At 37.3% G+C, this 14,783-nt stretch overlaps 1 protein-coding gene and 1 pseudogene across 1 annotated transcript; one reads left to right on the top strand and one right to left on the bottom strand.

Annotated features, from left to right (window-relative positions):
• Positions 1–2,953: 2,953 nt before the first annotated feature.
• LOC148776832 (olfactory receptor 4K2-like) lies at positions 2,954–3,909 on the top strand (annotated as a pseudogene).
• A 7,223-nt stretch (positions 3,910–11,132) lies between these two features.
• On the bottom strand, positions 11,133–12,153 carry LOC148776831 (olfactory receptor 4K3-like). Its single transcript, XM_088840110.1, is given in 3 exon segments — positions 11,133–11,611; positions 11,614–11,933; positions 11,935–12,153. Coding segments are annotated over 3 exon segments (942 nt in total). The 5' UTR covers positions 12,078–12,153.
• Positions 12,154–14,783: the final 2,630 nt, after the last annotated feature.

The raw sequence follows: 14,783 nt of genomic DNA, 5'->3' as shown, positions 1-14,783 counted from the left end.
TCAGAAACTTTAAGCAGGATTCTTTCTTTATATGATTCTTCAAGTAAGCAAGTGTATGCAGGTGACAAAGTGCCTTAGTTCAAAAGAGAGATTTTCCAACATTGGGATGTTGAACACTGGGGCATAAAGGTGAGAATATTTCTGTAATTAAAGGAGCAATGTTTTGCTCCTTAAATGATTGCTCAAAGGTCTTCTAAAGACCAGTCCCAGTTGTGTTTTTTCTCTAATGAAAATTGCTTCATCATGAGTGTCAGTCCACACTAAATAGCAAAGATAGACTTCACAGCTTTTCTTGCAACATGGGGAAAAGTCAGCTCAGCATTTTAATAACTCCCACTGCAAGCAGATTGTAGTGCCTAATCTGTGATCTTCCTAGATGCCTCTGATTTTTAGTGCCTTTTGTAGCAGGACTGGAGAAAATATATATACACACTTCTAGGCTTCTCATGTTTCCTAAGGACTATGGTGATTCAGTAGGTTTGTGAATCTTGAAGGATATTTTTGGTTTCTGATGCATGGCTGGTAGATTAAAAGCCAGAAATAATATAAGGACCTTGAGAAGCAATTGTAATTCGTGTTCCTCAGGTAGCAGACAATTTTCATTTAATAACTGTGTAAGATGGACAGGGAGGCCTGGCGTGCTGTGATTCATGGGGTCGCGGAGAGTCGGACATGACTGAGCGACTGAACTGAACTGAACTGAAGTCAAAATAATAGAGTAGTAAAGGAAATACACACACACACACATATATATATATGAAGACATAAAGATGGGTGACTGAGCCACAAGGGAAGCCCCCAGTCAGGTATTAGAGAGGACTTTAGAGTTCCTTCTGAACATAAAGGAGGAAAAAAACTGACAACTGTTTATTTACTTACAGTGTGTGTATGTGTGTGTATTAGTCGCTTTAGTCACGTCCGACTCTTTGTGACCAATGGAGCCCATCAGGCTCCTCTGTCCGTGGGATTTCCCAGGCAATGAATACATAACATATTCATTATATATGTATATAAATCTAAATTAAGTATAATAATTTTTGTGTTTGTCATGACTAATTACATCATTAAATCAGGGAAATAGAAGAAATATTCAAATATCTGAGATTGAGAAATTTTAGTCTTTAATCTATCAAGACACTTAGATAATTTTTATAAGAAGTAATTTAACCTCAAAAAGATGAAATGATTTTGGAAGCCCATATCTTTCTAAATCACTGAATTGATACTAGGATAATATTTTTACTGAAATTATTATTATTACTATTCATGAAATAAAATAAGCTAATTATTTATGAGCAGTATTGAATTTTGAAAACTAGACAGTTATTGAATGTAGCCCAGGACATATGCTTAATGCTTTATAAAGACTAATTGAACTCTCATAGGTAAAGAGGTAAAATCTTAGAAAGGCTACTAAGGTATGAGCAAAGTCACACCGCAGGTTAAGAACACTTTAACCCTCTTAACAACTTTCCCATAGTTCAGTTTTCAGATTTGTGGAACATTGTTCTCTGACAAATCTAAAATATTTATCAACACTGACAGGATAATTTGAATATTTGCACTTAAATGAGGATGAAGCCAGATTTTCTTCCAATATGGCAAAACAGAAGGTCACAGGAGATAGAATTTGCAATCTGCTGTAAATCAAAAATTCAATTTTGAAAAATGAGTCTGAGTCTTTAAATAATCTTTTTTTTTTTCTTTCAGTTGCCTCTGGTATCACTTTGACATACCATCATCAATGTGGGTTTTTTCGTTTGCTTGCTTTGTTTGGCTTTGAGGATCTTACATGCTGGTACTACAAAAGCCTTGATACGCATCTTGTATCCATGTATTTCCTGGATTTGGCCTAGAATTTTTCTTTCTTCTTTTTCTAGTCTAAAAAATTAGCTTTGTTTGAGTAACATGTGGAGAAATAGAGGAGGGGTTTTCTCTTCCTTTAAAACAAATGTTTCTGTGCGATCGTAAGAAAAAAACTTGAGGATAACTCATATGTTACAGGTATGCATTTTGATCATCTGTAATTTTACAGAATTAAGAAATTAATCATTTATATATTAATAGTTAAAATAGTACTTGCCAGCTCCAGTACTCTTGCCTAGAAAATCCCATGGATGGAGGAGCCTGGTAGGCTTCAGTCCGTGGGGTCGCTAAGGGTCAGACACGACTGAGCAACTTCACTTTCACACATTGGAGACGGAAATGGCAACCCACTCCAGTGTTCTTGCCTGGAGAATGCCAGGGACGGGGGAGCCTGGTGGGCTGTCATCAGTGGGGTCCCACAGAGTCGGACACAACTGACGTGACTTAGTGGTAGTAGTAGTAGTCCTAGCAAAACAATTTGAAAACGTATGAATGAAATTAGAAAGAAAGTGGAATTTTTTGTAGCTGTGAAAACAGAAATTTACTTAAAGGAAAAATCATTTATCATTCTCCTAGGATAAGAAATAGGCTTCCTGAAATCAGTACATTAAACTCTTATTTAAATCCAGGGTTTTAACAATAGTGGATCAAACATAAATTTCATTTTTTTGGTTTAACAGAAAACTTTGAGAGGTTCACCCCCATGAAAATTTTTATTTACCTTACTTGCTAAGTAGAACCCAATTACTGAGTGTACTCTTCCTCTGTGGATTATGTAACTCCTCAGCCAGTATTCAGAAAAGAATATTTTTGTATAGGTATGTGATGAGTATAATCCAGCATGTACTTGATGGTGATCAAACCAAGAAGTTTTCCATTTGTAGTGACATCTGACACAGATTGTTAAGTGGTTCCAAAAAGAAATATATTTACTGTGCTAGTTAGAAGTTAGATTTTAGGCAATCAATATTCTAGTTAATTATTAACTGATATTATAACTCCTTCATGTGTAATTGTAGAAGTACTGCATTTTCTAACTCTGTCATTGTGTACCATTTTGTCATTATAGACCAGAGCCTGCAGATCAATGGCGGGAATCAACCATTCCAGAGTGTCTGAATTTGTGTTACTTGGACTTACTGATTCTCCTCAGCTCCAGATTTTCCTTTTTGTGATGTTTTCTGTTTTCTGCTTAATGACCATGTTGGGCAATTGCCTGATTTTGCTCACGGTACTGTCCACCCCACACCTTCACTCCCCCATGTATTTCCTGCTCAGCAACCTGTCTCTCATCGACATGTGTCTGTCTTCCTTTGCCACTCCAAAGATGATCGTGGACTTCTTTGCTCAGCACAAGACCATCTCCTTTGAGGGATGCATTTCTCAGATCTTCTTTTTGCACCTCTTCACTGGGACTGAAATTGTGCTGCTCATCTCCATGTCTTTTGACAGGTACATTGCCATATGCAAACCTCTCCATTATTCATCAATTATGAGCCAAAGAGTATGTGTTGGGCTTGTGGCAACTTCTTGGACAGTGGGCTTCTTGCATACAATGAGCCAGTTAGCTTTTACCCTCTATTTACCCTTTTGTGGTCCCAATGTTGTAGACAGTTTCTTCTGTGACCTTCGGTCATCCAGCTGGCATGTATAGACATATATGTTCTTGGAATCTTCATGATTTCAACCAGTGGTGTGATTGCTCTTGTAAGTTTTCTGCTTTTGCTCACTTCCTACATCACTCTTCTGGTCACTATCAAGGACCACTCCTCCACTGGATCATCTAAGGCTTTTTCTACCTGCACTGCACATTTCATAGTTGTGTTGATGTTCTTTGGGCCCTGCATCTTTATCTATGTGTGGCCTTTCACAGACTTCCTGGTGGACAAAGTTCTCTCTGTTTTCTACACCATCTTTACCCCTTTTCTGAATCCACTTATCTATACTCTGAGAAACCAGGAAGTGAAAACAGCTGTGAAGAAGAAACTAAGTAACCAATATTTAACTCTTGGGAAAACTACTCCAATATATTCAGTACAATGAGCAGAGATCTCCTACTTGAGATTTAGTATCATCAGTTTTGTTCTCAGAACAATAGAAAATTAAAGTTAGAATCTTTCAAGTCATTTAGTCTAAATTCATGAAAATCAGAAGTTAAAATTGAGAGATGTGAAGGATCATGCCTAAATGTTAGTGCAACGTTTGTAAGTCTTTTGCAATTATGGATCCATTTGAAAATCTGTTGAAATGTATAGGTTATCTTTATGGAAAAATGCACATATTATCAAAATTGTGAACATAAATTCAGAAATTCATAGACTTCTGAATTCTAGAAACATAGATCCAGGTTCTTAGAGAAGCCTGAGATAAAATATTGCTCTTTTGTCTTTTAACCCAGAACATTCTCACTCAAAGTGTTATGGTATTCTGACGTTGTCCACTTGCAGAACTTAATTAAGAATGTTGGACATAACAGGTCTTTTCATGGCATTGGAATATTTTTGTGGAAAATTTATATTATGAAGAAGCTCTTTCGAATATTGTTGAACAATCTTGATTCAGTGGATACAACTGTTTGAGTTCTGAGTCAATTTTGAACAAAAGAGAACAGTTCAGAGGATACAAGATTTAATAATACCTTTCTCAATAAGTATGTAGATCACTATCACACTTGATATAGCAAATAATTAATCAAACATCAATTGTAAAGTTTAAACCATAGAAAGTAAACTACTCAAATCTGACTGGCTTTCAAAACCTGGTTTGCTATCATAGATCTGATGAATTTATTAATACCCCAGACTAAATGTTTGAAAAATTATAAACTATTAAATTCATGATAAATTTTTCATTTCCAAATAAATTTTCCCCAATTACTATTAGTCTCAGTTTGAGTATTCAATATAAGGTAGCCTGTGGAAAGAAAAGATGGCAATTGTTTAAGATATATATTGCACAATTCTTCCTAATTTGGTATAGTAAATATTATGTTGAATATATTTTTTTTATTACAAGAAAGTCTTTGAAAATCAGCTGGTCAATCAATTTCCCTCACAGTTGGAGAACCTAAAGTCTAGAGAATCCATAAAGCCAGAGGCTGAATCACCATTAAGGGGCAAAGCTCATTGTTCTAAATATACATGAGACTTAGAATTAGATCTTGGATTTGTCATTTCCTAGTTGTGTTATTCTGGAGAGTCATTTTACCTCTTTATTCCTTTTTTAATCTGTAACATGAGGATAATAAATGTAATTGCCCGTTGTAACTATTTTGTGAAAAATGGACAGAATGGGAATGGTTTCTCAAAATGTCATTTCATTTTTTCTTCTCACCAAGGTAGACTTCTATCTAAACTGTACTTCATTTTTAATAAGTATGCATTTGAAGAACAATTGTATAAGTCTAACCACATTGGAGAAGGAGGTGGCAACCCACTCCAGTGTTCTTGCCTGGAGAATCCCAGGGACAGGGGAGCCTGGTCGGCTGCCGTCTGTGGGGTCACACAGAGTCAGACACGACTGAAGTGACTTAGCAGCAGCAGCAGCAGCAACCACTATTTGTCAAACACAAAACTTGATATTCAGTTTTAGGATGTCTGTAATATTGTGGCTTAAGATGTACAGCAGAAAAACAATAAAACACTTTCCAGTTTTCCACTGCTAAAAGGGGGTGTCATGGAAAAACTAGATACAATTCCCTAATACTTTGAGATTTCTCTGAATAACAATATACCGATAGGTTGCATCTCCTTAAGTTGACTGAGGTATATGAAAAGAGTTCAGGAAGAAATCTGTCATCGTGGATTATGACAGTTTGTAAGTTCCAGGAGAAAAACACAAGCCCCTGCCTTGCAAAGAAAGAAGTGGCATTAATAGTTTCTTTCATTTATCTCAGACTTTTAATGTTTTGACATGCTTCAACACAAACCAAGCCAAATATTTAATACCTGAAGTTAACTGATGTGCACTTTAGGGAAAAATGTAGCATTTGGACTAGGTATGAAATCACATTTTTAATTTGAAATACTGTTAATTTTAACCAAATCATGAATTATTCCTTCTTGCTTCAAAGTCAGTTAGACAAATGAAAAACGGTTAAGGTAGAAATATACTTTTGCCTCATATACATTCTTTAGCAAAAATTATCATCTTTATTTTTAAATATAAACCTCAGGTCTAAAACTTTCATTTTAATTCAATAATCATTTGCTGAATCTCTACTCTGCTTAAGGCCCTTGTTGGGTGCTAGAGATCCATTAAAGTACAAGATCTGTTTCTCTGTCTTTGAGGGACATGTATTTAGCAATAGATAGGTTCCATCTGTTGTAGGTTGAATTCCAGTCCCACCAGTTTATTTCTTGTGTAACCCTGAGCATGTATTTTTGATGTTTCTAAAACTCAATTTCTTCATCATAAAATGTGGACATTTTATGGTATATTTAACAACTTGGGATGTTGTGAAAATCAAAACACATGTACATATAACCAGCAGTGCTTAGCACTCGAAAGGGTTTATGAATACTAGCTAATTATACTATTATTGTTGCTGTTGTTTTAAACATGATTAAAATTTCAGGGTTACTGAAATATAAATAGTTGTGCCTACTTGAACTTAAAGCCATGGTTTTAATACTGTAATAGGATATGTCAAATAACTTAATATTAACGAATGTTAAAATATTGGATTTGTGCCAATTATTAATCTTTGATGTATTTCTGTAAATAAAGTTGTCCCTTTACATCTATGTTTTTCAAAAGAGGTATTATATTTTGGGGCTTTCTTATTTAAGTTGAAATATAGTCCAAGATTCGGAGAAGGCAATGGCAAGCCACTCCAGTACTCTTGCCTAGAAAATCCCATGGATGGAGGAGCCTGGTAGGCTGCAGTCCATGGGGTCACTAAGGGTCGGACACGACTGAGCGACTTCACTTTCACTTTTCACTTTCACACATTGGAGAAGGAAATGGCAACCCACTCCGGTGTTCTTGCCTGGAGAATCCCAGGGATGGGGGAGCCTGGTGGGCTTCCGTCTATGGGGTCACACAGAATCAGACACGACTGAAGTGACTTAGCAGCAACATAGTCCAAGATTGCATGCAAGGGAAAAAATAATAAATACACAATGTTCAATAGGCCAGTGTGCTGTTGTTTTTAAATAGAGTGTATTTGATTTTTTAAACAGAGTGTTTTTAATTTTTTTTTTTAATTTTTATTTTTATTGGAGGCTAATTATTTTACAATATTATATTGGTTGGTTTTGCCATACATTGACATGAATCCGCCCTGTAATGTTTTTAAATAGAATGTATATGATTAAAAAGCAATACAATGTCATTCACATGTTTATCTCTTGAACTTTTGTCCAAAAAATAGCGAAATGCTTTATAGTCATATATACATGGATGTATTAAAATATTAACTGGGGAATGAATGGTGACAATCATCTATTCATTTTATATATAGCATGTTATTAAATGTTTCAACAACAGAAAGACTTTGTCCAGACTTATGAAAGTATAAGGGAATTGTTCATGTAGCAATATGATAGATTTACAAAGACAGAACTGTTTGTGTGAAGATATGGTACTGTTCAGGAAATTGTTAAAATTCAGTTCAGTTCAACTGCTGAGTCGTTTCCAACTCTTTGGAATCCCATGGATTGCAGCATGCCAGGCTTCCCTGTCCATCACCAACTCCCAGAGCTTGCTCAAACTCATGTCCATTGAGTTGGTGATGCCATCCAACCATCTCATCCTTTGTTGTCCTCTTCTCCTCCTGCTTTCAATGCTCAGCATCAGGGGCTTTTCCAATGAGTCAGTTCTTTGCATCAGGTGCCGAAGTATTGGAATTTCAGCTTCAACATCAGTCCTTTCAATGAATATTCAGGACTGATCTCCTTTAGGATTGACTGGTTGGATCTCCTTGCAGTCCAAGGGATTCTCAAGAGTCTTCTCCGACACCACAGTTCAAAAGCATCAATTCTTTGGCGATCAGCTTTCTTCACAGTCCAACTCTCACATCCATACATGACCACTGGAAAAACCATAGCCTTGACTAGACAGACCTTTGTTGGCAAAGTAATGTCTCTGCTTTTTAATATGCTATCCAGTTTGGTCATAACTTTCCTTCCAAGGAGTAAGTGTCTTTTAACTTCATGGCTGCAATCAGCATCCGCAGTGATTTTGGAGCCCAAAAAATAAAGTCAGCCACTGTTTCCACATCTATTTCCCATGAAGTGAAGGTTTGCAGAGGTAGTGCTGAATCTGAGATTTCAAGGCCACGTTGCAGGAAAGTATGTCAGAAGGAAGGAATAGCATAGGCAAAGGCAGAGAAGCATAAATGTGCCTAGCGGGGAGACTTTCCTGGTGGTCTAGTAATTAAGATTCTACATTTTCAATGCAGGGGGTGTGGGTTCAATCCATGGTAAGGGAATTAGGATCCCACATGCCACACAGCATGGCCAAAAATTTTTTTAAAAATTTAATTTAAAAAATTGCCAGGGAACCGAGGAGCTAAATGTGGTTTACTATTTCAAGAGAACAAGATGTAATATTAGTGGTTGTGGAAAGGGATTGTGCAGCCAGAGCTTCAGTTCAGTTCAGTCACTCAGTCATGTCTGAGTCTGCAATTCCTTGGACTGAAGCATGCCAGGCCTCCCAGTCCATCACCAACTCCCGGAGTTTACTCAAACTCATGTCCATTGAGTTGGTGATGCCATCCAACCATCTTTGGTGTGAAATAAAATTCACATTCTATAGCAAGGCAAGAAAACTGTGAAAAAACATTAAAAAAATTTCCTTGCTCTTTGGTCTCCTTACTCTCCTCTCCTGTGCATTGTGTATCTGCGTCGCGTATCGACCAAACCTCCCCCAACAGCAGAATGGCCTGCTTAACCATAAACAGCAATATTCTCCTAGAATCCACAAGACAACTCCATGCTGCTGCTGCTGCTGCTGCTGCTGCTAAGTCACTTCAGTCGTGTCCGACTCTGTGTGACCCCACAGACGGCAGTCCACCAGGCCCCCCCGTCCCTGGGATTCTCCAGGCAAGAACACTGGAGTGGGTTGCCATTTCCTTCTCCAATGTGTGAAAGTGAAAAGTGAAAGTGAAGTCGCTCAGTTGTGTCCGGCTCTTAGCGACCCCATGGACTGCAGCCCATCAGGCTCCTCTGTCCACGGGATTTTCCAGGCAAGAGCACTGGAGTGGGGTGCCATTGCCTTCTCCAGAGCTACAGTCCATGGGGTTGCAAAGAGTCAGACAAGACTGAGTGACTCACACACACACACACACACATTACGGTTATAATTCTTAATTTGGCTAAGGTAAAATGTTCCATATCTTTCTTAACCGATTGATTATAACTTTTTTTATCAACTCTGGGACGCTAGATATATATGGCAGAGACAATGAGGAAGCACTGGGTAACTGAGAGAAGGCTAGAAGCAACAGGCTAATTTTCATACAGTTTCTATTTTGAGAACTTTTTACAGTTTTATCAAGTCATTTGATGGAAGTTTACTTATTTTCACTTATTTTGGTATATAAAAGGATGTGTAAAATATACAGTCTAAGCTTGAATACTTTGTTGTAGATGCAAAAGAAAAGATATCCTGGTTTTTCTTGTCTCTTTCCAATCTCTCCTGTATCTTTGAATCTTCTTATTTGACATGTATACTGAACTTTATGTTGTGTGGTAAGTTGACTTGCCAATGACTAGTAAGTTGGCCCAGCAATTTCCGGAAAGAAGATTCCCTTTTCCTTCTTATTCTCTTCTTTTTTCATCACCTTGCACCTTGAAGCTATTTCCCAAAATCTCTTTAGCTCCCATACCCTGAAAAGACTTGCCTCTCTGAATGGCATGTTGGTGCATGTTCATTGAGGGAATAACACAGAAGTTGGTGAAATCTTTACATTAAGGTCAGATAATACCTGGAGGGGAGCAAGAAGGATTACAGAAGAAACCTGGACATCCCTGGTGAGGCATATACCACTTAGCTCTTGTCTCCCCAGTGGTGATGTTGATTTTGACATTGTTATTCCACTGTTTATGAAGATTAAATATATGAATTTATTCTCAAATATTTATTCCCCAAAGCTTATAATATAACAGGCTTCATTAAATGGGTTACAGAAGAAAAACCAATATGGTTGGGGAATATACAACAATTACAGCGTATAGTAGGATATGAATCATCTGGATCCTGATTATGTCTTCAGTTCCATTTTGCATTCCTGTCCATCTTGAACACTAACTTTTCTTTTTCTCCAGTGTGCCAGATTCTATTCTGTTGGATTGTTTTCACATGCTATTTTATCTGCTTAAATTCTGACAGTAATACTAGAAAGTGTGGCTTTTGAATAGGAGCAGTGGCTTTTCTGCTGGGAGAAAAACACATCTAAAGGGATTTTGAGACCAAGAAACTAGTTTGGTGCTGATGGCTCATTGCTCGACACTCATCCAATCTAACACAAATCTCAATTTTATTTTATGTACACGTTTAACTTTTCTGAACAGTATTAAGTATTTTGACATTTCAAAATACATTTACTTCTGATTTTATTTATTAGACTATAATTGGAATGAACATGTGAAGTAGTTTAAACTCAATGGAAGTAAATAGACAATAGGGAATCCAATTAATTAAATAAGAGAAACAAAAAGTGACATTCCATGACTCTATAGAACAGCACCGTAGACAGTTTTAATCAGGCTAATGACTCTTGGAGGTGAAGATGGAATCATACGTTAGGTTCAATATTTCTGGAAATCATTTGCTAGGTTGATCTTTTACAGTGAACTATTGGGACTAAGTGTTAGATTTCTTCTCTATGGTCAACTGCAGTATTTTTTCTGACCTTTGAACTAAAATGTTATTCATCAACAATAAAGAATTCAACTGTTATTTCAGTGTACAAGTGTTGGTACTTTCACATTTATTCCTTTTCTTAATCATAAGAGCCTGTAAGGAAATCCACTCTTTCCTGAAACATGTGAATGTCTTAATACTCAAATAAATACCTACATCTGACAACGGTTGAATATTCTAAAAAGTGAGTCCTTGTGAGGTAAAATTTTGGATATTGGTTTGATAATGTTCCATTGTAAATAGTATGCTGTGTGAGGAACTCTTAATATGACCAAAACTCAGCAACTGATGAGACTGATGATGAAAACAGTTCTGCCATGAAATATATGACTTCTTGCACTAGCATGACAATGTTGGCCAACAAAGTAAATGCTCATTTTTGTACACGCAAAAGCAAATCAAGGGCTATGATCAGTCTTGCTAGACTTCAAGACACAGCTGCTAAGTTTTCTCATGGAATCCTTGACATCCTTATTTCTAAGGGTGTAGATGACTGGATGTAAGAGGGGAGTGAAAATGGTATAAAATACTGAGAGAACTTTGTCTATTGGGACATTTGTGAAAGGCCACACGTAAATGAAAATGCATGGGCCAAAGAAAAGAGTCACCACAGTGAAGTGGGCACTGCAGGTGGAGAGAGCTTTGGAGGACCCACCAGAAGAACGTTGCCTAATAGTGACCAAGATGACAGAGTAGGAAATCACCAAGAGAACGAAGCACACTAGGGCAATCAGGCCGCTGGTTGAGATCATGAACACTCCTAGAATGTATGTGTCTATGCAGGCAAGTTTAATCACTAAGGGAAGATCACAGAAGAAACTGTCCACTTCATTGGGCCCACAGAAGGGCAGATTCACAGTAAATGCGAGCTGACTCAAGCGTGGAATATGCCGACAATCCAGGAAAGTGTCACAAGCCCAAGGCACGTTCTCCGGTTCATGATGGTTAAATAGCGTAAAGGCTTACAAATAGCTACATACCTATCAAAAGACATGGATATCAGCAGCACAATCTCAACACCCCCTAAGAGATGCAGGAAGAATATCTGGGTGATGCAGCCTTCAAAAGAGATGACTCTGGGCTCCCTGAAGAAATCTGCAATCATTTTGGGAGTGGCAAATGAGGCCAGAGACATGTCAACGAAGGAGAGGTTGCCCAGCAGAAAGTACATGGGGGAGTGCAGGTGTGGCTCTGACACAAGTGAGCACAATGAGGAGGTTCCCCAGCACAGTGGCTGCATAGACTACAGAGAAAAACAGGAAATAGACGATCTGGAGTTCCCAAGAACTGGAAAGACCCTGTAGTGTGAATTCAGTTATGACCGACTGATTATTCCAGGCCATTCAGTTTGATTTCAGGAAGGACTCTGGCTTCTTGATGGAGGAGAATGAGGAAAAACACAGTGATTAAATACAAAGTGAGATTTTTCTGCATAAAATAATATAGGGGTTTCCCTCCAGCAGATAATAGTTTTCTGTTGTATCATTCTTCTGTTCACATTGCTCAAATATTTCCTCCGTGACCTTTCCAGATATTTTAACTAACTAATTAAAATATCAGTTCAGGTTAATTCTTATGATTTTGCAATTTGCTTAAAGTATGATGCCAATCTTTATAAAATAAATAAAAATTCAGTTATTTGAATATTACTCCTTAGTTTGTGAAACACTTAAAAAAATCTCATAGGTAGCTGCCAAGTTTTGAATGGGAAAGGAATGGCAACCTTCTTCAAAACATCATGATGCCAGAGAAAGACTGGAGTGAACAATGTTTGAGAATCATGATTGATTATTAGTGGGAACACAATGATGCAAAGGAGGGTAGGCACTGGTGTTTTTGCAATGAGTGGGGTAAGGGAATACAACCTGAAAAAAATGGATACAGAGAAACAGTCTGTTTCAATTTTCTATTAGCCATGGTTCAGAATAAAACTGAAATAGCCTCTTATTCTTAGTTCTCCATTTTAGTTATGCAGGCATGTATGATCCTGTTCCATGCCACCAATGCCATATACCTCAAAGGCTCATGAACGTGATATGGTTAAAGCCTGAAGCCTTCATATAGTTCCAAGTATATGGTAAATACAAAATCTCTGTTAAACACTCTGCTGCCTGAAGTCAGCTATTTTTTAACCGCTGGATTTTATAGATTTTCACCAAAGCAGTTTGCAGCAGGAAACTTCCTATTTCTAGAGTTCACTTAGGAAAAATAGGAAACAAATTCATGTAGAGACAGAGAAAGATAATGGAGAACTTCCCTGGTGGCTCAGAGGTTAAAGCATCTGCCTCCAATGTGGGAGACCCGGGTTCGATCCCTGGGTCGGGAAGATCCCCTGGAGAAGGAAACGGTAACCCACTCCAGTATTCTTGCCTGGAAAATCCCATGGACAGAGAAGTCTGGTAGGCTACAGTCCACGGGGTCGCAAAGAGTCGGACACGACTGAGCGACGGAACGGAACGGAGAAGTTACGTCAAACAATAAGCTGTAAACATGAAAACTAGACTGCTTAGGAAATCCTCACTGAGATCTAAGAAGACTTTACAAAATACACTGAAAGTCAATTGAAATGATGTATAGCTAGAATTCACATCAAAGTCCTTTCATCTTGTCATCAAACCAAGTTTTTCTCTTCTCTTTTCTTTCTCAAAACTCTGCTGTAAGTATGTATTCTAAATAAATTGTTCCATTACTAAGCAAATCTACACAGGCAAGTACTCATTCTCTTGACTTTCTGTTTTGATGTTTGGTGCCCTTTCTCTAACTCCACACTGTTCTGACTTTACCCATTTCAGAAACTAGGTTTGCTTCTGCACTCACATACCTGATATTGAAAAGGATGCCTCCAGTACAGCTTACACTTAAATTGGTGTAGCAGAAAGAGCAGTGACCTGGGATTGAGAAAACGTGGATTCAAATCTTGTCCTAGACATGTAAGATTAGATAATCCACTGCATTAACGGGTACCTCTGATTCTTCATATGATAATGATGAAGTGGGTTGATCTAGATGGTTTTAGGATCCTTTCCACAGACACATTAACCTTCCAATACTCAACTAGTCCCTGAAAGCAGTGGCGACCACTCCAGAGTGACCTCAGATCAATCTGCTGCCTAATTTCTGGATAAAAGAGACTCAAATCTTTGAGACCTTTGTATTTATAACATCTGTACTGATATGACTGGATTCAATAAATTTCACGGCATGAAAAGAACCAGTTACTCCCTGGAGGAACTAACACTCATTCAAGTTCCAATGGGAATTATTAGAACATTCAACACGTTTTGTCTAGAGTTAAAGATAGATCATAAAGTGTTATTATTATTCTTAAATGCTCTCTGTACATGGAGTGAATATGATGGGAAAGATGTAAGGGAGAATCCTTATCTTGGGCCACAGCAAAGATAAGACAAATAGGATCTATTATTTGGCTTGGGGGATACAAATGTAATCTCTCAGTTCATTGAAAAATAAATGAGAATGTGTTTCCCTGTTTGAGACCAGAAAAATTCATACTCTTAAAAGAAGTGTTCAGAACCTATGTGAGGAAAAGTTTAAAGCCCTCCTACAAGACTAAAATATAGATTTGAACAAATGGAAACATAAACCATGATCTTGAATTAGAATGTACATCACAAAGATGTCAGTTTGTCTTAAATGATTTTATAGAGTTAATGCAATTTAAATATAAATTACACCAGGCCTCTTTGATCTAGATAAACTAACTACAAAATTCATTTGGAAAAATAAAATGCAAACATGCAAGAGGAGCCAGGGAAACATTTTAAAAAATAGAGCAATGGGAAAGGATGAGTTCTAGAGTGCATGAAACCATGCTATAAAATGCCATAAATAAAACAAATGATATTGATGAATTAATATAAAAACAATTAGAAAAACAAAATTAAAAACCAAGGAATAGGCTTAATTGCACATGGAAATAAAGTATATAAAAAGTGAAGTTTCTAAAATGAGTAGGGGGCAATTAGTGCTTTTTAACAAGGGATTTTGAGATAGCTGGATAGCCACCTGGAAAAGAACTGCATTAATTC

Source organism: Moschus berezovskii, chromosome 9, assembly GCF_049115385.1.
Source record: "Moschus berezovskii isolate FMDL1 chromosome 9, NW_MosBer_1.0, whole genome shotgun sequence".
Lineage (NCBI taxonomy): Eukaryota > Metazoa > Chordata > Mammalia > Artiodactyla > Moschidae > Moschus > Moschus berezovskii.
This window is presented reverse-complemented; position numbering and strand designations above follow the sequence as displayed.